Below are 20,149 nucleotides of genomic sequence, written 5' to 3'. Positions count from 1 at the left end.
TGAGAAAGGCAACACCTATCCTTTTCCAACTCACAGGCATATATGTGGCTGCTTAAGAAGTATGCTGCAAGGAAACCAGTTTTATTGCCAATCATTTTAAGGAGAAGTTGCTTTGTACGAATTCTAAAGATCAACCTCATGTCAGCCAGTGATGCCATACTTTGTACTCAAAGTTTCTGCCCCACTGTTAATGGGGAAAAAGTATCTAATGAGTGGGAAGACATCTAAACTCATTCCTTGTCAACCTATTTAATTACAATGCTTTAAAAAAATATTGACCTAGGGGCCGGCCCCGTGGCTTAGCGACTAGGTGCGCATGCTCCGCTACCGGCGGCCTGGGTTCAGATCCCAGTCACGCACTGATGCACCGCTTGTCCAGCCATGCTGAGGCGGCATCCCACATACAGCAACTAGAGGGATGTGCAACTATGACATACAACTATCTGCTGGGGCTCTGGGGAGAAAAGGGGAAAAAAAAGGAGGAGGACTGGCAATAGATGTTAGCTCAGGGCCGGTCTTCTTCAGCAAAAAGAGGAGGATTGGGATGGATGTTAGCTCAGGGCTGATCTTCCTCACAAAAAAAAAAAAAAATTGACCTAAAGACAAGGGGAACCATCTATAACAACTGAACCAAGCAGTATTTATTGGTGACAACAAAACAATTTTGTTTCAAAACGAAAAGACAACCTAACAATTGGGAGAAGATATTTGCAAACCATACTTCTGATAAGGGCTTAATCTCCAAAATATATAAAGAACTCATGCATCTCAACAACAAAAAAACTACCAACCCAGTTAAAAAATGGGCAAAAGACCTGAATAGACATTTCTCCAAAGAAGATATACAGATGGCCAACAGACACATGAAAAGATGTTCAAAATCACTAACTATCAGAGAAATGCAAATCAAAACTACAATGAGATATCACCTCATGCCCGTTAGAATGGCTATAATTAACAAGACAGGAAACAACAGGTGTTGGAGAGGATGTGGAGAGAAGGGAACTCTCATACACTGCTGGTGGGAGTGCAAATTGGTGCAGCCACTATGAAAAACAGTATGGAGATTCCTCAAAAAATCAAGGATAGAACTACCATATGATCCAGCTATTCCACTGTTGGGTATTTATCCAAAGAACTTGAAAACACCAATCTGTAAAGGTACATGCACCCCTGTGTTCATTGCAGCATTATTCACAATAGCCAAGACTTGGAAGCAACCTAAGTGCCCATCAAGGGACGAATGGATAAAGAAGCTGTGGTATATATACACAATGGAATACTACTCAGCCATAAGAAACGATGAAATCCAGCCATTTGTGACAACATGGATGGACATTGAGGGTATAATGCAAAGTGAAATAAGTCAGAGGGAGAAGATCAAATACCGTATGATTTCCTTCATTAAGTAGTAGATAATAACAACAATAAACAAACACATAGGGACAGAGATTGGATTGGTGGTTACCAGAGGGGAAGCGGGGAGGGAGGAGGGTGAAAGTGATAATTCGGTACATGTGTGTGGTGATGGGTTGTAATTAGTATTTTGGTGGTGAACATGATGTAATCTATGCAGAAATAGAAGTATAATGATGTACACCTGAAATTTTTACAATGTCATAAACCAATGTTACTGCAATACACAAAAATAAAGTAATCAGAGCTCCCTGATGTAGTAAAAATTGGGGCAAAATGAAAGCAAAAGAAAGGTTCCAAGAGCATTGACACCTGGAAAAAAACGGCTTAGGGTTGTTCAATAAAAGACAAGTGCTGAGGAATAAAAAAAAACAAAAACAAAAACAAAAACAATTTTGTTTCATTATAAAGTCAAAGAAACCAAGGAGAACAAAAGCCCTTGAGGAAGATCCTAATAAGGATCTTGCAAATGCACATCTGGAAATTAAGATGCATTTATGGAACAGTACTTGAAGGTGAAGGTGAAGGTGAAGGTGGGAATGTCTCCATTCAGAGGTCCAGTAAAACCACTTACCACAAATTAACCAGGAAAGGATGCTCCAGCCCCTGCATGATCTGGAGTTCCTTGAAGACGTTTCTCACTTCGTTGCGCTCCACACACTTTTGTTTGTTCATGTACTTCATCGCATACATCTTCTTGGTATCATTCTTCTGTACGATGCAGACCTAATGGTGCAACCAGAGTGAGAAAGTGATTAGGGAGATGATGGATCATGGAGATGAGAGACAGAACAAGACTTGTTCTTTCGTATGGCTTGGAGGCCTTATCACTTGCAAATTGTGTGACGCTAAAGTTGCCACTTAGCTCTGATTTCAGAGTAAAAAGTTTCATTTTCTTCTCCTGCACCAGGTCAATTCCTTAATCTCTGCTTCCTCAAAAAAGTTTGCCTGTTTTTGCTTTTGAGGTTTTTTTAAGACACCATTTTAGAGAAAATAGCTGCCTCCTTGTTAGGAATCTTCCAATAGCAATCGACATTTCCCCTTATTCTGCTTGGAGTGACTGAAATGGGCATGGCTAAACTGTCAAGCTGAACAATATTGTGCAAAGAATTTCTGTTCACAATCAGAGGTGGTGATATAACCAAAAAGGATTTTAAGCACGATGTCCATATTTTTAAAAATTCTTTTAGAGGTTCATATGATGCCTGATGAAGTAGACAGCAGATGATTTTAAAATACAAGTTCAATAAGAAATATTCTCTCAAAGTATGTCTCCACCGAGAAACTAATAATCAGAGTGTAAATCTAGAAGATTCTTACAGAAAAATCAGACTGAATATGTTTTTTATGGTAGGTTTTTGAAAATGAAAACATGGTACAACTGGGGAAAAGAAAATAAATCAGGTGGCTTCTTTCCCACATGAAAAGAGTTAACTCTTACACTAACAACATAACTGCTCCTGAAGGTAACAGCTGGTACAATTTGAAAATGATTCTGAAATGTTACTCTCTCCTGTAGAGAGGAAGTCTTAAAACTCCAGTGACAGTAAACGGATTTGACTTTGAGATAATTCTGAGAACAGTACATATTCATTATATAGCTGCCTGTCACATAGCTTCCTCACCCTGTGGTGACAATTTTATAAAAATCCATTATAAAAACACCTCTGACTTGTCATTCCTTGTGGTCCCAGTAACTCAATAATCTGATCATTGTCAGACTCTGTTCCCTGAGCTACACAACCCTGCTGGTTAATCATTTTGGTTCTCACCTTCCCAAAACTGCCTTTTCCAATGGCTCGCAAAATTTCAAAGTGGTCAAAGTTGACTGTAAAACAAACAGAAGAACATCGTGAGTGATTATCAGTTGCTCTTTAGTAGCTAATAAATAATAAATAAGGATTGGACTAACCCAAAGTGACTTTTTATGTTTAAATGGTATTTAAAACAACATTCCAGACTACCTTAAAATGCCCATTCATTCATCCAATAAGTATTTCTTAAATACTTATTATGTATTAATCACCATGCTTAGTACTGGAGGATACAGTAATAATACAGTGAAAATGGAGTCTCTACCTTTATGGAACCTATAGTCTAGTGAGGGTTCCATACAGAGAGAGACCCTATGGATTAAACAGTCACAAAATAAATGGACGATTAAAATTTCCGCTGAATGTTAAGAGAAGAAGTCATGGGACTCGGAGAGCATATAACAGGCTTTTACATAGGTGGCAAGGCCAGGAGGAACATCTCTGCACACAGACGATTACAGAGAGATCTGCTCCTCTATGCATATGGTTCTACAAAGGATTAGCACTTTAAAAATCTTCTCCTTGCCCATTTTCTCACTACAGTCACTCTTTTGTATCTAAATGATTTTGGTTTTCCCCAGTAGGACACTATTACACTCATGTTTACAGAATGAGCTGATCCCCAAGGCACAAATATCTAACAGATGAGCATGAATATGTGTATAGAGTTCCACTGAATGGTGTTTTGAAGTTGAGATGACCTTTGATATCTGCCATTTTAAACCTTCAGCTCCTAGAAGTCAGAAGTAGTAGACGTTCACTTTATAGGTAGCATGGTCTCTTGGGTCTGTGCTAGTGAAATGCTTGGTGATGAGAAGAACAAAGTATAGATTCTCTCAGACAGGTGACAATCTTTGGTTTCTTGCCCTGATGATCTTGAAAAAATGTTCTGCTTTGTTTCCTGGTTTTTGAAATAAGGATTTAGATGAGTAAAATTCCAAATGAGGGATTTTAAGAATTTATTCAGAAAAGATGTGAAACACTAGAAGCTACCACTCTTCTCTTTAAAAGACTTATTTCATCTCTTTTTCTGAGAATAATTAGATCCTCCTGAAGGAAAGAGATGAGTAAGGGGACCTCTTAAGATCTTTCCAAACTGTCTGAGGGCTGAAAAATTTTTATAATGTGACTTAATCATCACTTCCTCTTCTGAACTCCCAAATTACTTAATTTCTAACATGAAACCCATTTGATCATGAGAGGCAGCATGTATATTACAAATAGGCCTGGATTTAGACTCAAAATAGCCATGTGACTTGTGATAAATGACAGACTCTCCAAGCCTCTATTTTCTCATCTGTAAAAACGGGATTGACTCTCCTAGTTAAGAAGAAAACACCTTTTACCCAGAAAGAGCTAACATATGTATGTATGTAAGTATGTAACATATTTAGTCAAGTGAATGACTTATCTTCCAAAACTCCTTGAATTCTGAGTTTCTTTCATCTACTAGATCCTAAGTTCTATGAGGATAGTGATGATATGTCATTTTGCTCATCCTGGTTTCCTTCGCAACTCAGCAAATTCCTGGCTTGAGGCAGTTGAAGGCAAAACTCTTTGCACCCCCCACAGAGCCTAGCACAGTGATTTACGCATGGTTGGTTCTCAGCCAATAAATCAACCTAAGCTTTAAACACACACAAGAACCCAAAAACAATTGCTTCTTCTTTTTTTTTTTTTTTGCTGAGGAAGATTCACCCTGAGCTAACATCTGCTGCCAATCTTCCTCTTTTTGTATGTGAGCCACCACCACAGCATGGCCACTGACAGACCAGTGGTGTAGATCCACGCCTGGGAACCAAACCAGGGCTGCTGAAGCAGAGCGCACCGAACTTAACCACTAGGCCACTGGGGCTGGCCCAACAACAATTGCTTCTTGTAAATATGAGCAGTGTGAGCATTTCAGTCTTCTAAGGAAGTGTTTTTCAAATTGGGTCAAGACCCATTAATAAGTTATGAAATAAATTTAGTGGTAATGAGAGGCATCAAAAATTTAAATGGAATAGAATTGATTAGAAAATATTAGAAATGCCTCAAATGTAGTAAGAGTAGTATTGCCTCTGAAACTTTTGTTTTCATTTTATATATATGTGTAGATAGGCATGTACTGGATCATGATATAAATTTTTTGGTATATTCTTTACTGTGGGTTGTGGTCTAAATGACTTGCAAAATACTTTTGTAAGTTTTCTCTTAGGTTTCAAACTGACATAAAAAAAGCAATGATTTCCTCACACTCATTACCTGAGGCAGAGTTATATATTATGCACCATAGAAGTGTTAAAAAAAAATGATCAGGATTTATTTGCAAGTCTAAGATTTTATCTTGAGCAAATCCAATAACTCACTGTGATTTCTCCACTAACAGCCTAGCCTAGAATGCTGTGGTGACATTATGAATCTCTGAGCATACAGCAGGGACCTAGAAAGCGTGGAGTTCCATCGTGATATTAATCTATTTCATGAACCATGTCTCTTTATAAGCCATTTTAAGCTTTAATGAAAATGATAAAGAATTAGATGCCAGGTTACTGATAAATTTCTACTAGAAGAACTGCCTTAATTAATGTCAGGTCTGGCCCAGAAAAGTGATAGGCCTAAAGTTTTAGAGATAATGCCTTTATTTCTAGTCAATCAAAGAAAAAACAGACTCCAGTCCAATACCATACTGCCTAAAGTCACTTCCATATATGATAATACAACCTGGGGAGAAAGCCAATGACAGACTGAAAGTGACTGGAAGAGAAGCTCTTACGCCATGCTTACAGTCCCTTCTTAAATGTCCAACAAAAAGATCACTAGTTAATAGGGAAGCAACAGCATCACTAATTAATATCAGACAAAATGAGAGAGAGATGAAGTCAGAATTGTGGATTATTTTGTCAACAGAAATCTAATTGTATTATAGACATATAGGATTTGCCTAAGGGAAGTATGGAGTAGCATACCCATTGTGGATGGCCCACAGGCCAAAATGGGCCGGCAGCCTGTTTTTGTATCATCTATGGGCTAAGATTGGTTTTTACATTTTTAAAGGATTATAAAAAGAAAAAAAGCCAATATGCAACAGAGACCATATAAAAGCCTATAATATATACTAGCTGACCCTTTACAGAAAAGTTTGCCAGCCCCTGAGATTAAGAGCACAGTCTCTGGAGACACACTACCTGAGTTCAAATCCCTGGTCCTACACTTAATTGTTGTGTGATCTTGGCAATTTACTTCTATGCTCTGTTTTTTCATCTACAGATTGAGGATGAAAATAATATATATCTCATAGGATTTACAGGAAGATGAAATGAGTTAGCATATGTAAAGTACTTAGAATATGAACTGGAATCAACTAACTACTTTTACTAGTTCTACTACTACCCTTCTTAGGGAACAGCATAATTCAGAACTCCTAGCAAATACAACCTTAAGCTGCTATCCTAGCTGATGGCTATTATCAGGCAACATGCAGGTAAATGGCAGCCATCAGTGTCATTTCTACACATTTGAGGTTTTCATAGTCTATGGTGTGGTGTTCTTACAGTGTTTTCACCAATTTCTAAAGCAAAGTTGACCTTTGTTGTGTTTACTCCTCATGTCTTGTCCTTGTATCATGTTCTAAAACATTCCTTCTGGTTCATGGAGAAGCTCTGGTGCCAAGAGGACATCAAGGCCTTCTGGAGACACTGTTAGAGGCTTTGGGTCTTTATGAGGCCTTGAAGGTAGCGGTTGAGTGTGGGGAGAGGCAGAGTGGTTCTCACTTACCGACAGGGCTAGGCCAGGGTAAGTGGCCTACAGAAAAACGAACAGGCAAAAGAGGGGCAAGCTTTGACACCTTCCTCATCTGCTTCAGAGTGTAGCTTTCACGCAGGTCTTCTCATCCAGTCTTAGCAACCATCATGCCAGTACAGCATTCTTAAAGTTGCCTGGAAGTGTTTCGGGTTAATAGATGAGGTTGAATGGATCCTAATGTTATTATGTCACCTGGAATATACTTAAAACTAAGAATCTTGAAAGGACTTATTTTAGAGTTTTTCTTTTTGGTAGGTGCACATTCTCCACTAATCAACCGGACACAGAAATTCTGTATGCATGAGGGATCTGCTTATGTACGGGTCGGTACACATTTCATTTTTTTGTCTTATTTTATCCTCATGACAATCTTATGGCATATACAGATAAGGGTGCTTAGGCTCAGAGAGACTGAATAATTTGCCATGGTTATAATTAGTATAGTGACTAATTTATCTTGGGGTTAGGTTCTAAAGACAGAAAGTAAGGTGAAACCTTGTTTAGTCAAAACTACACAGCTAAATCTCTAGGAAGACACCCCTTTGAAAACAAGAGAACCTTTCAGACCGTCCAACATAGTTTTGTTTCCCTTGTGTGAGCACCCAATGAGCTCATGAATTACACTTTGGGGCTATTGTATGAAAAGTTTAAACTCTAAAATCATACTCAGCTCATTGGCAGGCTCAAATTTATTAGTCACATGGAAAGTAAGATCAACTGAGGGGACAACTGTTGACTGTTGTTGCAAAACCACACCTAATACTTGAATGGAGGCAGGTGCAGAGTCAACCCACCTGGATCTGCTGAGTTGCATTCATGTAAAATCAGTATACACCTTTCTGATTCTGGACCCAGGCTCTTAACCAATATTTTTATAACCATCTTAATGTTGTTCTTATTGTATAGCTACCATCCGAGAGGCAGAATCGGGGAAAGCAAGGTGGGATTTCTTCATCTCTCTTTTTAGAATCACATGAGTCAAGTGAGATCCTCTCAAGTGTTTCTCTACTGTAAACGTGCTGATTATGGAATCCAGTGCTGATGCTTTTTATCTCCTTTGTTCTACTTCTCTTACCATCTCGCCAGTCTCAACACTCTGTGCAATAAACAGAATTGAAGGAAAGAAAAGGGGAAAACCTTTTTAGAGTTTGTTATAACATCCTGACACTTGGAATTTGGGAGAAGAATATTCTAGAAGGTAAAGCAGAAAATCCTTTTTTTTTCCTTCTATTTTTGAGGTAAAAATATTTGGGAAATATTTTATTTTTTCCTAAAAGAAAAATGATCCCAGCCTTAGTAAGTATTGAATCATGAACATATGGAAGACTATTGAGAACTGTACTTCTTGTCTTTCTATTGATGATGGAATAAAGACACCAACTGTGTGACCTTAGATAAGGTTCTCAATCTTTCCAAATCACAGTGTCCCCATCTGTAAAACGGACCTAAGTACACTTGACTCACAGGTGATTTTGAAGATGAGATGCTATAAACCAGAAGTATGATGTCTGGTCCACTGAAAACTAAAAATTACAAACGATAAAGTACAATTATTCAATAAAAATTGTCTTCTTCCATTCCAAATTTATAGTTCCATTCCCAGAAGGCAAGAGATGTAATTATATTGTCTCTGTAGATCTATCTGATTATTTTAAAGCTCCTTTTTATTTCATTGTATAAATGTGCCATAAAATATTTAGCCTATTGATGGACTTTTCAAAGATGCTTTCATTATCTGCTATTGCCTTCCATATTACTGCAAACATCCTTGATCAGCTTTTGTGCACATCTTTGCAGGCTAACTTTATAAAAGTAGAACTGCTGGGACCAAGAAGATGTGAATTTTCCAATTTAGTAGGTATTGTAAACTAGCCCTCCAAAGATGTTATACCAAATCTCCTTCTTACCAATATTGTGTACGAATGACTTTTTTGTCCACTGCCTTGCCAACGCTATTACATCAACTGTCCTTGATCTGACAAGTGAAAAAAAAATGAATTATTGATTTACTTTATATTTTTTAATGAGTAAAGCCTCATATCTTTGTATATGTATTCTTTTTGGAGAAATGCTGTTCATATATTTTGCCTGTTTTTAATGAATTATTAGTCTTTTTAATTTGCAAGTACACCTAAAATGTGAAGTAAATTAACTCAGCATATCTCAGGAATATTTTTTCTAGGCTGTCCATTTGGCTTTTGACTTTAAAACATTTTTAATAGTGTAGAAAATTTAAGTTTTAAATCTGTGTTTTACATAGTCAGATTTTATATAGTCAAATGTATCAATCTTTTCCTTTTTGTCCCTCTAGGTTTGTGTCGGTTTTTTTTCTTTTTTCTTTTTTTTTTGGTGAGGAAGACTGGCCCTCAGCTAACATCCATTGCCAATCTTCCTCTTTTTGCTGAGGAAGATTAGCCCTGAGCTAACATCCATGCCCATCTTCCTCTATTTCATATGTGGGTTGCTGCCACAGCATGGCTTGATGAACGGTGTGTAGGTCTGCACCCGGGATCTGAACCTGTGAACCCTGGACAGCCTAAGCAGAGCATACGAACTTAACCACTACGCCACCAGTCTGGCCCCCAATGGGTTTGTGTCTTAAAAAGGCATTTTTTACTTCAAGTTTGTTAACAGCATGTCCTCATATTCTAAGTCAGTTGACATGCATTTTTGTCATTGCTGCCGCTTTAGTTTTTGCAATCTTTTCCTAGAATACAACCTTAGAAAAATTGTGTTGTATCTACTCAAGATACACAGAATAAAAAATTTCCAAATTCCAAAATTTCCAAAAAGTCCTTCTGCTCCTGCTTAAATTAAAAGCTAAAACAATTGATAATTTTGTGGTATACAGTCATGCCAACGTGATTGTTAACAAGTAGATGATTTTAAAGGGCTTTGAGGGAATATCCTCATAAAGCAGGCTGTCCAGATCCTGCTTATGCTGATAATTCATTTAGTAAACGCTTCACTTATACAGCACAATGTTCACTTCCAATGCTATCTGGTCTCAACTGATAGCAAAGTAAACCAGTGCAGTCTGAATAAGTTCAAGAGTACCAAAATAAGATCAATTCCCCAGAGAAAAAAAAAACTATATAAAAAAATTTAAAAAGTCAACCGAAATTCCTGCCTGCCTTGTTTCTACGTTAATTTGCTATGCAAATTTGTTGCTTAAACATGACACTGCTCCAGGCTGTGATTCTCTGAAGGCGAAGTCAATTCAACATGGAAACAGGAATTGCTTAGCTGGTCACACGTCGCCCTCTTTCCCTCTGGTCCAGAAAGAAAATAAATAAACTATATATATATATTTGATTTTGTCCCCCAGTAGAGCAGAATAGATACTTAGATGGAGTAAAGCTGCTCACAAACATTGCTCGCTGAACTCAGTCTGCGTTCACTGATGACATTTACTGATTGCTTATGTGGTAATAGCTAGGCATTGTGCTGGGTGCTGGGGAGAAGGAAAGCCAAGGTCGCCTGCCTTTATGGGGCTTAATGTCTAGTGGGACAAGCATGTTACATATATCATCTCAATGTTCCATCAATTCGATGAAACAGTACTACTATTATTGACATTTGTTTTTAGATGAGCAAACTGCAGCCCAGAGTAATTAAGCAATTTTCCAAGGCCACATTGTAGGGAAGTGGCAGCGTGGGGGAGTCCCATTCAAGTGGACTCCAGAGTTGCCCTCTAACACTGTTCTCTACTGCAGCCCATGAGACACAATAATGGTGCCCAAGGAAGTAGGATACACAGCACAGACCCAGATAAAGACCCGGCTCACAACAATGTCCATATTTCTACTTCTCCTCTTCTTATGCAGGGCCCTTCTTTTTCGTGGACCCTCTCTAACAACATGGGTCCCACCAACCATATGCAGTCATTGGTATCTGTCATTCATCCTATCCCACACCCCTAGCCAGAAGGCTTGGTCTGGGAGTGGGACTGTGACCTAAGCCATCCCAATCTACATACTCATGCAGGATTTTCTGATCTGGAAATGCATGCTGCCCCTCGATCACAAAGTTTCCTGAACGTGAGAACAGCATCGGCTAAATGTAGAAAAAGTAGGTTAGTAAATCTGAGGCAATAAAGCTGATACACAGAATAAAGTAGACTGACAAGATAATGGGGAAGCCCTGATGGCATTAAAGTGTGTGGCTCTATATCCATATGGGTCCTATTTTAATTACTCTGCAGACATCCCCAATATCCTTCAATAGTTCAATTTTTTATTTTTACTTTTTTAGCAAAACTGATTCAAGTTCCAAATAATACAAGCACTATTGCTATAGGGAGATGAGAGTATCATGGCAACTTACAGCAGGAACAGCCAATCTAGTCCAGGGGAATCTAACAAAGCATCCTAGAGGCGGTGATTAAAACCTGAGAAGTATTACAAGGGACTTGATCTTTCTAGTCTTTCCTATAGATTTTCTTCATTTTTATCCCTGCATTGAATTGGAGCATCAGAAAGATAATTTCCTAGGAAAAGAGAGGAAACATATACATAAATAAGTACAACATAAAGTAATATGCATGTATTGAGAGCCGCATGAGTGGTCCTACAGAGATTCCAAAATGTGTCTACTCATTAAAATCACACAAAACACTTTTTAAAAAATGCAGATTCAAGGGCCTTATCTGAATCAGACTCTGGAGGCTGAACTTGGGAATCTGTATTTTAATCAGCTCCCTAGGAGATTTTGATGGAAACTGCCTGGAGCCAGTCTGCAAGTCTTTATTTAGGATCCATTGCTCTATACAGTGAAAGACATAGGAGTTCTAAGGTTGGAGAAATCTCTTCCTAGTGTAGAAGATAAGAGCTTCAACGAGGGGCAGCATTTCAGCTGGGCCTTGCAGAATGGGTAGGAGTTCAACAGCTGACCATGCAGGGGAGGACAGGGAGGATGTGCTTACTGAGAGACCTAAACCCTAGGATGAAGATGCTCTCACTAGATATGTGTTGATTATTTAATTTGATTTCAATGGTCTTAAATCTCTCCTTGCACTCTTGCCTCCATCCCCATGAGTCTGAAGCAAATTAATAATGGTGTCTGTAAATAATTAATAATAGGTCTCTGTTGCCTGCACTGTGCCACATCTTAGATCATAGTTGATAATTATGTTCACTAGTCATTAAGTACATACACGTATAGGAACTGTGCAGGCACTTTATCCACATTATCTTATTTAATTCTCATCAAAACGCCATGAAGTGGTGATATTATTGCTATTTTGTAGATGAGTTATAGAGGCCCAAAAAAGTTAGATCTCCCAGGACTGGGGCTTGGACTTGAACCTGACTTTGTGTGGCTCCACATTCCATGATTTTAATATGAGAGGAGTCCTAGAAGTTTCGTGATACAATACGATGGTTATGAGCATGGATCTCAGGGTTTGGGTTTTGGCTGCACTACTTACTAGCTATGAACTTTAAGTAAATTATTTAACCTTTCTGAGTTTCAATTTCCTCCTCTGAAAAATTTTGATCATATATAGTATCCCTTCTAAGGTTACGATGAGGATTAGGTGAAATAAGCCAGATCAAAGATGCTTATCAAGTATTTTTGGCAGAGAGTAAAAACTCAATAAATGTATCACTATTATTGCTGCTTTTTGTTATTGTTACTGGATGAATCACCTTAGTATCAGACCAGAATATCACTTCTCTTGCCAAAATATTAGGCAAAATGACGTTGGGACTTTATAGAGGACAAAGTGCCAACAATATAACCTCCATGAAGACAGACACTGGGTCTGTTCTGTTTTATCACTACATCCATATTGCCTAGAACTATGTTGGGCATGCAGCAGGTGCATAATAAACACTTGTTACGTGGAGGAAGAAAGCAATAAAGTACCATAACCAAAGTTTTACAGAATATGAATGGTTTTGGAGGAAAATTTTTAAAGATATTTTCCTTCATGTTGATTTCCTAGCACATCATCATTTATAATAGGTACCTTCTAAGAAATGTCTTACCAACAACTTAGTATCAAAAGGCTTCTTAATAAGTTAGACAATAAACAAAATCTCCATTTGAATGTTCTTCTAATATCATAACTTTAGACTTTTCTAAAGACACTGGATTTACATCTTCAAAACCTCAAGGATTGACTTACTCATTCTTTGAGCTCAGAAGTGTCCAGAACGGCCATTCTCCATCCCATCAACCTCACAACCACCAACTCTCCTAAGTGAGGCTGTGGATGAAAACCCCTCAGGAACTGAAGCGATAATTAACAGTGGGAGTCAGAGGGTATTTGCTTTTTCAGTGCTGCATGATCTTTGGACAGAAGTAAATGTATCTCACTATGGCAACAGAAAGGTACCCAAAATAAAGTACCGTCTGCCGAATACGTCGTCAGAATGACGACGGAATGAGCCCCTCTCCTAAGTCCTGCTGCCATTTTTAAGAATGGACATTGATTGATTTGCCAGGAAAGGGAGAAAAAGGACAGAAAAAAAAATTGAATAGTGGATTTTACAGTTTTCCATTAATTAGATGAATGTTTAGTCATCATGCTACACTTCCAGCTGGAGGTGTTACAAAGAAAAGCTCAGTAATTCCCTTTTAAGACAGTCACAGCAAGATAGGAAAGAAGCTAAAATCACTTCTCCAGAAGCCATAGCTTTGCTAGGAAGGCAATCAACAAATATTCATTGAGCCTCTGTGTGCCCAGGGCTCTGCTAGACACTGGTGGAAAAGCGAAAGGAGCTTGGGATTAAGCCATATCCTCAGGAAACAGTGTGACTCCTTCAGCAGTATTAGTGAGAACTCAATACCTGGAGAATCAAATGCCCCTTGCCTCACTTTTATTTTATTTTGCCATAGTGTATGTTTCTTTGGAATCCAGTCTTTCATCTTTCTGGAATTAGATGAATATAAATAAACAGATATATAGGCAAAGAAGTAGGCGAATAAATTAAGGAAAGCAATCACATGTTAGTGTTTGTATGGTGTAGAAAGAGACTTTTCAGAGAGGGAAGAGAATATTGTGGCATGACCATTTTGCTTCTTGGTTTTTAATGAAGATTGAATTCTTTGATGAAAGATAAAACATGATTTGAGTCAGACAGAACTGCCTTGGAATCCTGGCTCCACTGCTTACAAGATAAATGAAATTAGGAAATTTACCTGACCTTTCTGAGCTTCATTTTCTTGTTCACAATGAAGATTATTTTTTATATGAAACTAATATGCTTTTGGTATAAGAAACAGAAAAGTAGAAAGAAGAAAAACAAAATCATCTAAAGATAACCATGATTAATATTTAATTAATCTTTCTTTTTTGTTGAGGTAACATTGGTTTATAACGTAAATTTTGGGTATACGTCATTGTATTTCAACTTCTGTGTAGGCTACTTTGTGTTCACCACTAAAAGTTAAGTTTCCATCCATCATTGTAATTTTTCTGTCTTTTTAATGTTTTTATTTTTTATAAAAGTTATATATCAATATTTATATGCAGTTTAAAGAGTCAAATAGTTCTAGAAGGTTTGTTATAAAACACAGATAAAATAATAGTCTTATGATCCTCTTGTCTCATTCTTCAATTTCTTCCAGCCAAGAAGCCAACACTTTTACCTCTTTTAGCTAATAAATTTGATAGTTTCTACCATATCTTCTAAATAGTACAGTTTTGTTGGTTTTTCTTTTCAGTTTTAGGCTTACTTATTGAATTTCCTTAGATGACAGGTAAGGATTTAGCTTACTTTTCTGGTCTTCTGGCCTTACCTCTATATGTTCCTATCTTTCCAGTATAGCTGTATCTCATACAATACTGTCAATTAGATCAACATTCAGTAGTTTTTCCATTATTATGAGCATGTAAAGGGTACACACACCTGAGTCATATAGTAAACTATTATTAATTTTCTTGTCTTGTACAATTTTTTTCCCTGGAGTTAATAATTGTCTTCTTTATATATGCACTTATTTTTCTGTATCTTTTTTCCTAATTCAATCCCAAACTCTTCTCTAGTTGTCTAAATTTCCTTGCAACATGTTCAAGCACATCAGTCACACTGCCATCTTCCTGAGAATGTCTCTACCAGAGCCCTCTGTTCCTATCCACTCTGGACTGTTTATCTTTCTTGGGTCACAGCTGTCATCCTGGGCTCCCCTTCACCATCATCCTGGGGATTTCCTTCACTCCTCTTTAAGGATGGATTCCCTGCTTATGGCATGCACTGTCTCCCTCTTTCTTGTTTTACTCCCTTGTTTTTGTGGAGTACATCCTACAACAGCTTTGTAAGAAAGATTGCATGGGAAAGATATGCTCTTTGCATATATGAAAAATATTTTAATCCTACTCATGCTCAATTGAGAATTTGGCTAAATATAGGCTGAAATTATTTTCCTTCAGAATTTTGAAGGCATTGCTCTCCTTAATTTTTAGCTTTGTATGTTGCTGTTCAGAAGTCTAAAATGATTTTGATGCCAGATCTATTGATTCAACAGTTTTCTTCTCTGGAACCTTGCAGGATTGTATATTTGTGTTGAATGTTTTGAAATTTCATGATGATATAGGCTTATTTTATTCATTGGGCTGGGCACTTGGTGGGCTCATTCAATCTGGAAACTTGTGTCCTTAAGTTCTAGGCTTCTCTTTTTCCCTTAAATGATGTAGTAATGGTTTCCTCCCTTTTATTTTCTCTGCATCTCTTTCAGTACCTCTATTATTTAAAAATACAACTCCCAGACTGGCCCTTAAATTTTCTCATATTTACCTTTCATTTTCTATCTCTGTCTGTTTGCTTATTATTCTGGGAAATTTCCTTAAACTTCTAAACCTTCTTTGAATCTTTCCATGCTTGCTGTAATTTTTTTCCCCCTAAAGTTAATTTTTGCTCTCTGAATGCTGCTTCTAAGCATTGTTTTTTTCTATTTTTTAAAAAATTTCTGGTTGCTATATTTACATCTCTCTAATAGTTTTTCTTAAGTTGCTTCTTTTCTGTTCATTTGTTCTAGTCTCTACCAGTCCTTTTATAAGCCTTTCCCAAACGTCTCAAAATCCTTGGTTGTCTGCTAACATTTAAGTGTGCAGACTTCAGCCCCTGTTTGGAATTTCTGAGCATGTGGGTAGATCTTGTCAACAGTAAGCTTCATGCTAGAGAGCTATGGTTAGGATGTTGAGTTAGAAAAACTCCAACGTTGATAACTTTAGATCTTCCTTGTTAGGTTGGTCAAAATCTCCAGAAAAGATTCTATCATCCTTTTGTCTGAAGGGGTGGAGACGATTAGTTTTTTTCTTGACAAAGTGTTAGAAAGGACATGACCAGTTTTTACACAGCTATTCAAACACTCATCCTTATTGTAGACCTCCTCCTCCATCTCTTCTTCCAGAAGCACATGACCCTTGCCAGTCCTTAGGAAATAGAGGCAGAGAAATGTATTGCTCTCACCATTTCCCCTGGAAATCTTGCTTCCATTTTTTTTTTTTTGGAGGAAGATCAGCCCTGAGCTAACATCTGCCAATCCTCCTCTTTTTTTTGCTGAGGAAGACTGGCCCTGGGCTAACATCCGTGCCCATCTTCCTCCACTTTATATGGGACGCCGCCGCAGCATGGCTTGCCAAGTGGCACATTGGTGCGTGCCCGGGATCTGAACCGGCAAACCCTGGGCCGCCGCAGCAGAGCGTGCGCACTTAACTGCTTGAGCCACCACGCTGGCCCCTTGCTTCCATTTTTTCTCATCCATAAGATAGATATAATGATACCTACCTCACTGGGCTGTGGTGGAGATTAAATGAGATGATGTATATTAGGAATATATTGAGAGTATAGCAGGCATCCAAGAAACAAGAGCTATTTTTTTTCTTTTTTTTTTTTATGAGAGAGATCGGCCCTGAGCTAACACCTGGCAATCCTCCTCTTTTTTTTGCTGAGGAAGACTGGCCCTGGGCTAACATCCATGCCCATCTTCCTCTACTGTATATGGGACGCCGCCACAGCATGGCTTGACAAGCGGTGCATCGGTGCGTGCCCAGGATCTGAACCGGCGAACCCCCGGCCGCCGCAGTGGAGCGCGCGCACTTAACCGCTTGCACCACCGGGCCGGCCCCAAGAGCTATTTTTTTTTTAAAAAAAGACAGTAGGAGTCAGAGGTAGCCATCTCTTTACCATTTACTGGCTTTGTGACCTTGGCTAGTGTTTTTTTAAGACCATGTTTAGACTTGTATTCTCATCCAAACAATGGGAACATAATAGCTTTCTAATTTATATCTCAGGAGTATTTTAAGAGTCAAACTAGTAAGAGGATAAGCAAATATTGTGCAAAAGTGAAGCACTCCCCTTGGGCTTTGAGGCTGACAGAAGTGGGGTGAGGATTCCAGCTCTGCCTCTTCCTACTTGTGTGAACTTGGGCAGGTTTTCTACCCTTGCTGAGTCTCAATTCTCTGCTCTGTAAATCAGCGTGACTGATATTTTCCTCACAATTTGCGATGAAGATAAAATGAGATAACCTAAGAAAAGTATCACATTTTGAGAAGCACTCCCATAAGCACTGGTCTCTCTCATTGCACCTGGCATCCACCTGTCTCTCTGAGCCAGCTCTGTTTTCTAGATTGAAGCTTCCTATAAACCTTCTACCCCAAGAACACCACGAATTGCTGAATATGAGTGCAAGCACATTCTTAAATTTGCGGGGATGGCATAGACTCCCTTGGTGAATACAAGGGACCTTTTTCCCAGGGAGAAAAAAGAACGCAAATATACAAATTAATCTTCCTCAGAATTCTATTTAGGATCCTCAGAATTCTATTTGTGGATGCTATGTTAACAGTTAGATCTCCTCTAAATGAAAGATGCTACCTCTAAACTAGAATCCTAACATAAAACCTTGACTATAAGCCCGCTTCACAAATCTATTGATAATCTGCTAGCACTTTCCAGCCTGTAGTATATGAAGCACTGTGCTAGGCATTTTACTTGCATTATTTCATATAATCCTTATTAGGCGCAAAACACAAGTAAAACATTGAGACTTGAAGAGAGTAGGTAACTTGGTCAAGGTCATAGAGCTAGTAATAGCCAGAGTTAACAATCAAATCAAGGGTATTGTTATGAGTTGAGCATCCCTCAAAAAAATTTGTCGAAGTCATAACCTCCAGTACGCCGGAATGTGACCTTATTGGAGAATGGCATTATCGCAGATGTAATTAGTCAAGTAAAGATGAGGTCATACTGGAGTAAGTTAGGCCCCTAAACCAACATGACTGGTGTCTTTGTAAGAAGAGAGAATTTGCACACAGACACAGAGAGAAGACTGTGTGAAGACAGAGACGGAGACAGGAATGATGATGCCATAAGCCAAGAAACGCCTTGAGCTCCCAGAAGAGGCCATGGAGAGGCCAAGAAGTATCTTGCCTGCCAATACCTTGATTTCAGACTTCTAGCCTCCCGAACTGTGAGAATTTCTATTGTTTTAAGCTATCCAGTTTGTGGTACTTGTTATGACAGCCCTAGGAAACTAATAATAGGAAACTAATTTGGAGTGTCTGACTCCAAAATCTACGCTTGTTACCACTAGACAGTAGCACATGCTTTCCACATCCATCTCAAAACACAGGAGGAATGGCTTGAGTGGCATTTTAAAAAATGTGATGAAATGTTAAAAGACAGGAGAAAGATTGGCTAATTCTAACTCCAATGGAAGTGCACTCCTACTGTTCAAGATATATATTTGAGAAGGTTGTCAAGCAGGGCACAAGAGCAGTTTTTTTTTTTTTCCATGAGGAAGACTAGCCCTGACCTAACGCCTGTTGCCAGTCCTCCTCTTTTTGCTGAGGAAGATTGGCCCCAGGCTAACATCCGTGCCCATCTTCCTCCACTTTATATGTGAGACGCCTGCCGCAGCATGGCTTGTTAAGTGTGCGTAGGTCCGCGCCTGGGATCCGAAACTGTGAACCCCAGGTCGCCGAAGCGGAGCGTGCAAACTTAACCACTACGCCACCAGGCAGGCCCCAGGGGAGCGGCTTTTAAGACCTTTGAAGAGAGAGTTCTATAATTCTTTGGTATGTCTGTGTCACCAAGCTCAGCACTCGCAGGAGGGCGATTAAGAGGAAGTACTTCTGCTGTGCGTTGTTTCTATCCTTAACTGAATCTGCTGACCATTGAAATTGTTTGTTGTCAGCACATTTTGCACAAAAATAAAATGATAGGTCCTGGTCTTCCAAGGATCCTATCCTTCAGTATGGATAAGCAAAAGCTATGGCACGTCCACCAGTGATGTATGGGTTAAGGACTCAGGCACAGTCCTAACACTAGTAATTAGCTGACTACAGGTTTCCTTCTTGAAAAATATTCTTAAGGGAATAGAAACGTTATTCTCTACCATCATGTAAAGGTAAATGCAGCCCCACATTACAGGCATTCAATGCCTGTAATGGTTAACTCTGAGTCATGTTTGAGCAAGTCTGCTCCTAGGTATATATACCAAAGAATTGACAGCAAGGACTCAGATACTTGCATACCAATGTTCATGCAGCATTATCCACAATAGCCCCAAAGTGGAAACAACCCAAGTGTCCACCAACAGATAAAGGGATAAACAATACATGGGATATATGTACCATGTAATATTATACAGCCATAAAAAGGAATGAAGTTCTGACATATGCTACAACATGGATGAATCTTGAAGACATTATGCTAAGTGAAATGAGCCAGACTCAAAATGACAAATATTGTATGATTCCTCTGATATGGGGTACTTTGAAGAGTCAACTTCATAAAGACAGAAAGTAGAACAGATTTACCAGGAGCTGGAGTGAGGGGGACTTGGGGAGTTGTTGTTTAGTGGGTACAGAGTTTCTTTTTGGGATGATTACAAAGTTCTGGAGGGGCTGGCCCAATGGCATAGTGGTTAAGTTCACATACTCTGCTTCGGTGGCCCTGGGGTTCGCAGGTTCGGATCCCAGGTGCGGACCTACGCACTGCTTATCAAGCCATGCCGTGGCAGGCGTCCCACATATAAAGTGGAGGAAGACAGGCAGGGATGTTAGCCTGGGGCCAATCTTCCTCAGCAAAAAGAAGAGGACTGGCAACAGATGTTAGCTCAGGGCTAATCTTCCTCAGCAAAAAGAGGAGGATTGGCAACAGATGTTAGCTCACGGCTAATCCTCC

General features: G+C 38.8%; 1 protein-coding gene across 4 annotated transcripts in view; it reads right to left on the bottom strand.

Annotated features, from left to right (window-relative positions):
* Positions 1-20,149, bottom strand: part of STK32A (serine/threonine kinase 32A) — a 114,341-nt gene that overhangs the window by 75,216 nt on the left and 18,976 nt on the right. For all 4 annotated transcript variants that reach the window (XM_058543438.1, XM_058543429.1, XM_058543447.1 and 1 more), the window contains exons 3-4: positions 3,189-3,244; positions 1,991-2,142 (exon numbers count right to left, since the gene is read on the bottom strand). In XM_058543438.1, the coding sequence (XP_058399421.1) occupies positions 1,991-2,142; positions 3,189-3,244 (208 nt within the window). The remainder of the gene's footprint in view (positions 1-1,990; positions 2,143-3,188; positions 3,245-20,149) is intronic.

Source organism: Diceros bicornis, chromosome 1 (assembly GCF_020826845.1).
Source record: "Diceros bicornis minor isolate mBicDic1 chromosome 1, mDicBic1.mat.cur, whole genome shotgun sequence".
NCBI classification, from domain to species: Eukaryota; Metazoa; Chordata; class Mammalia; order Perissodactyla; family Rhinocerotidae; genus Diceros; species Diceros bicornis.
This window is presented reverse-complemented; position numbering and strand designations above follow the sequence as displayed.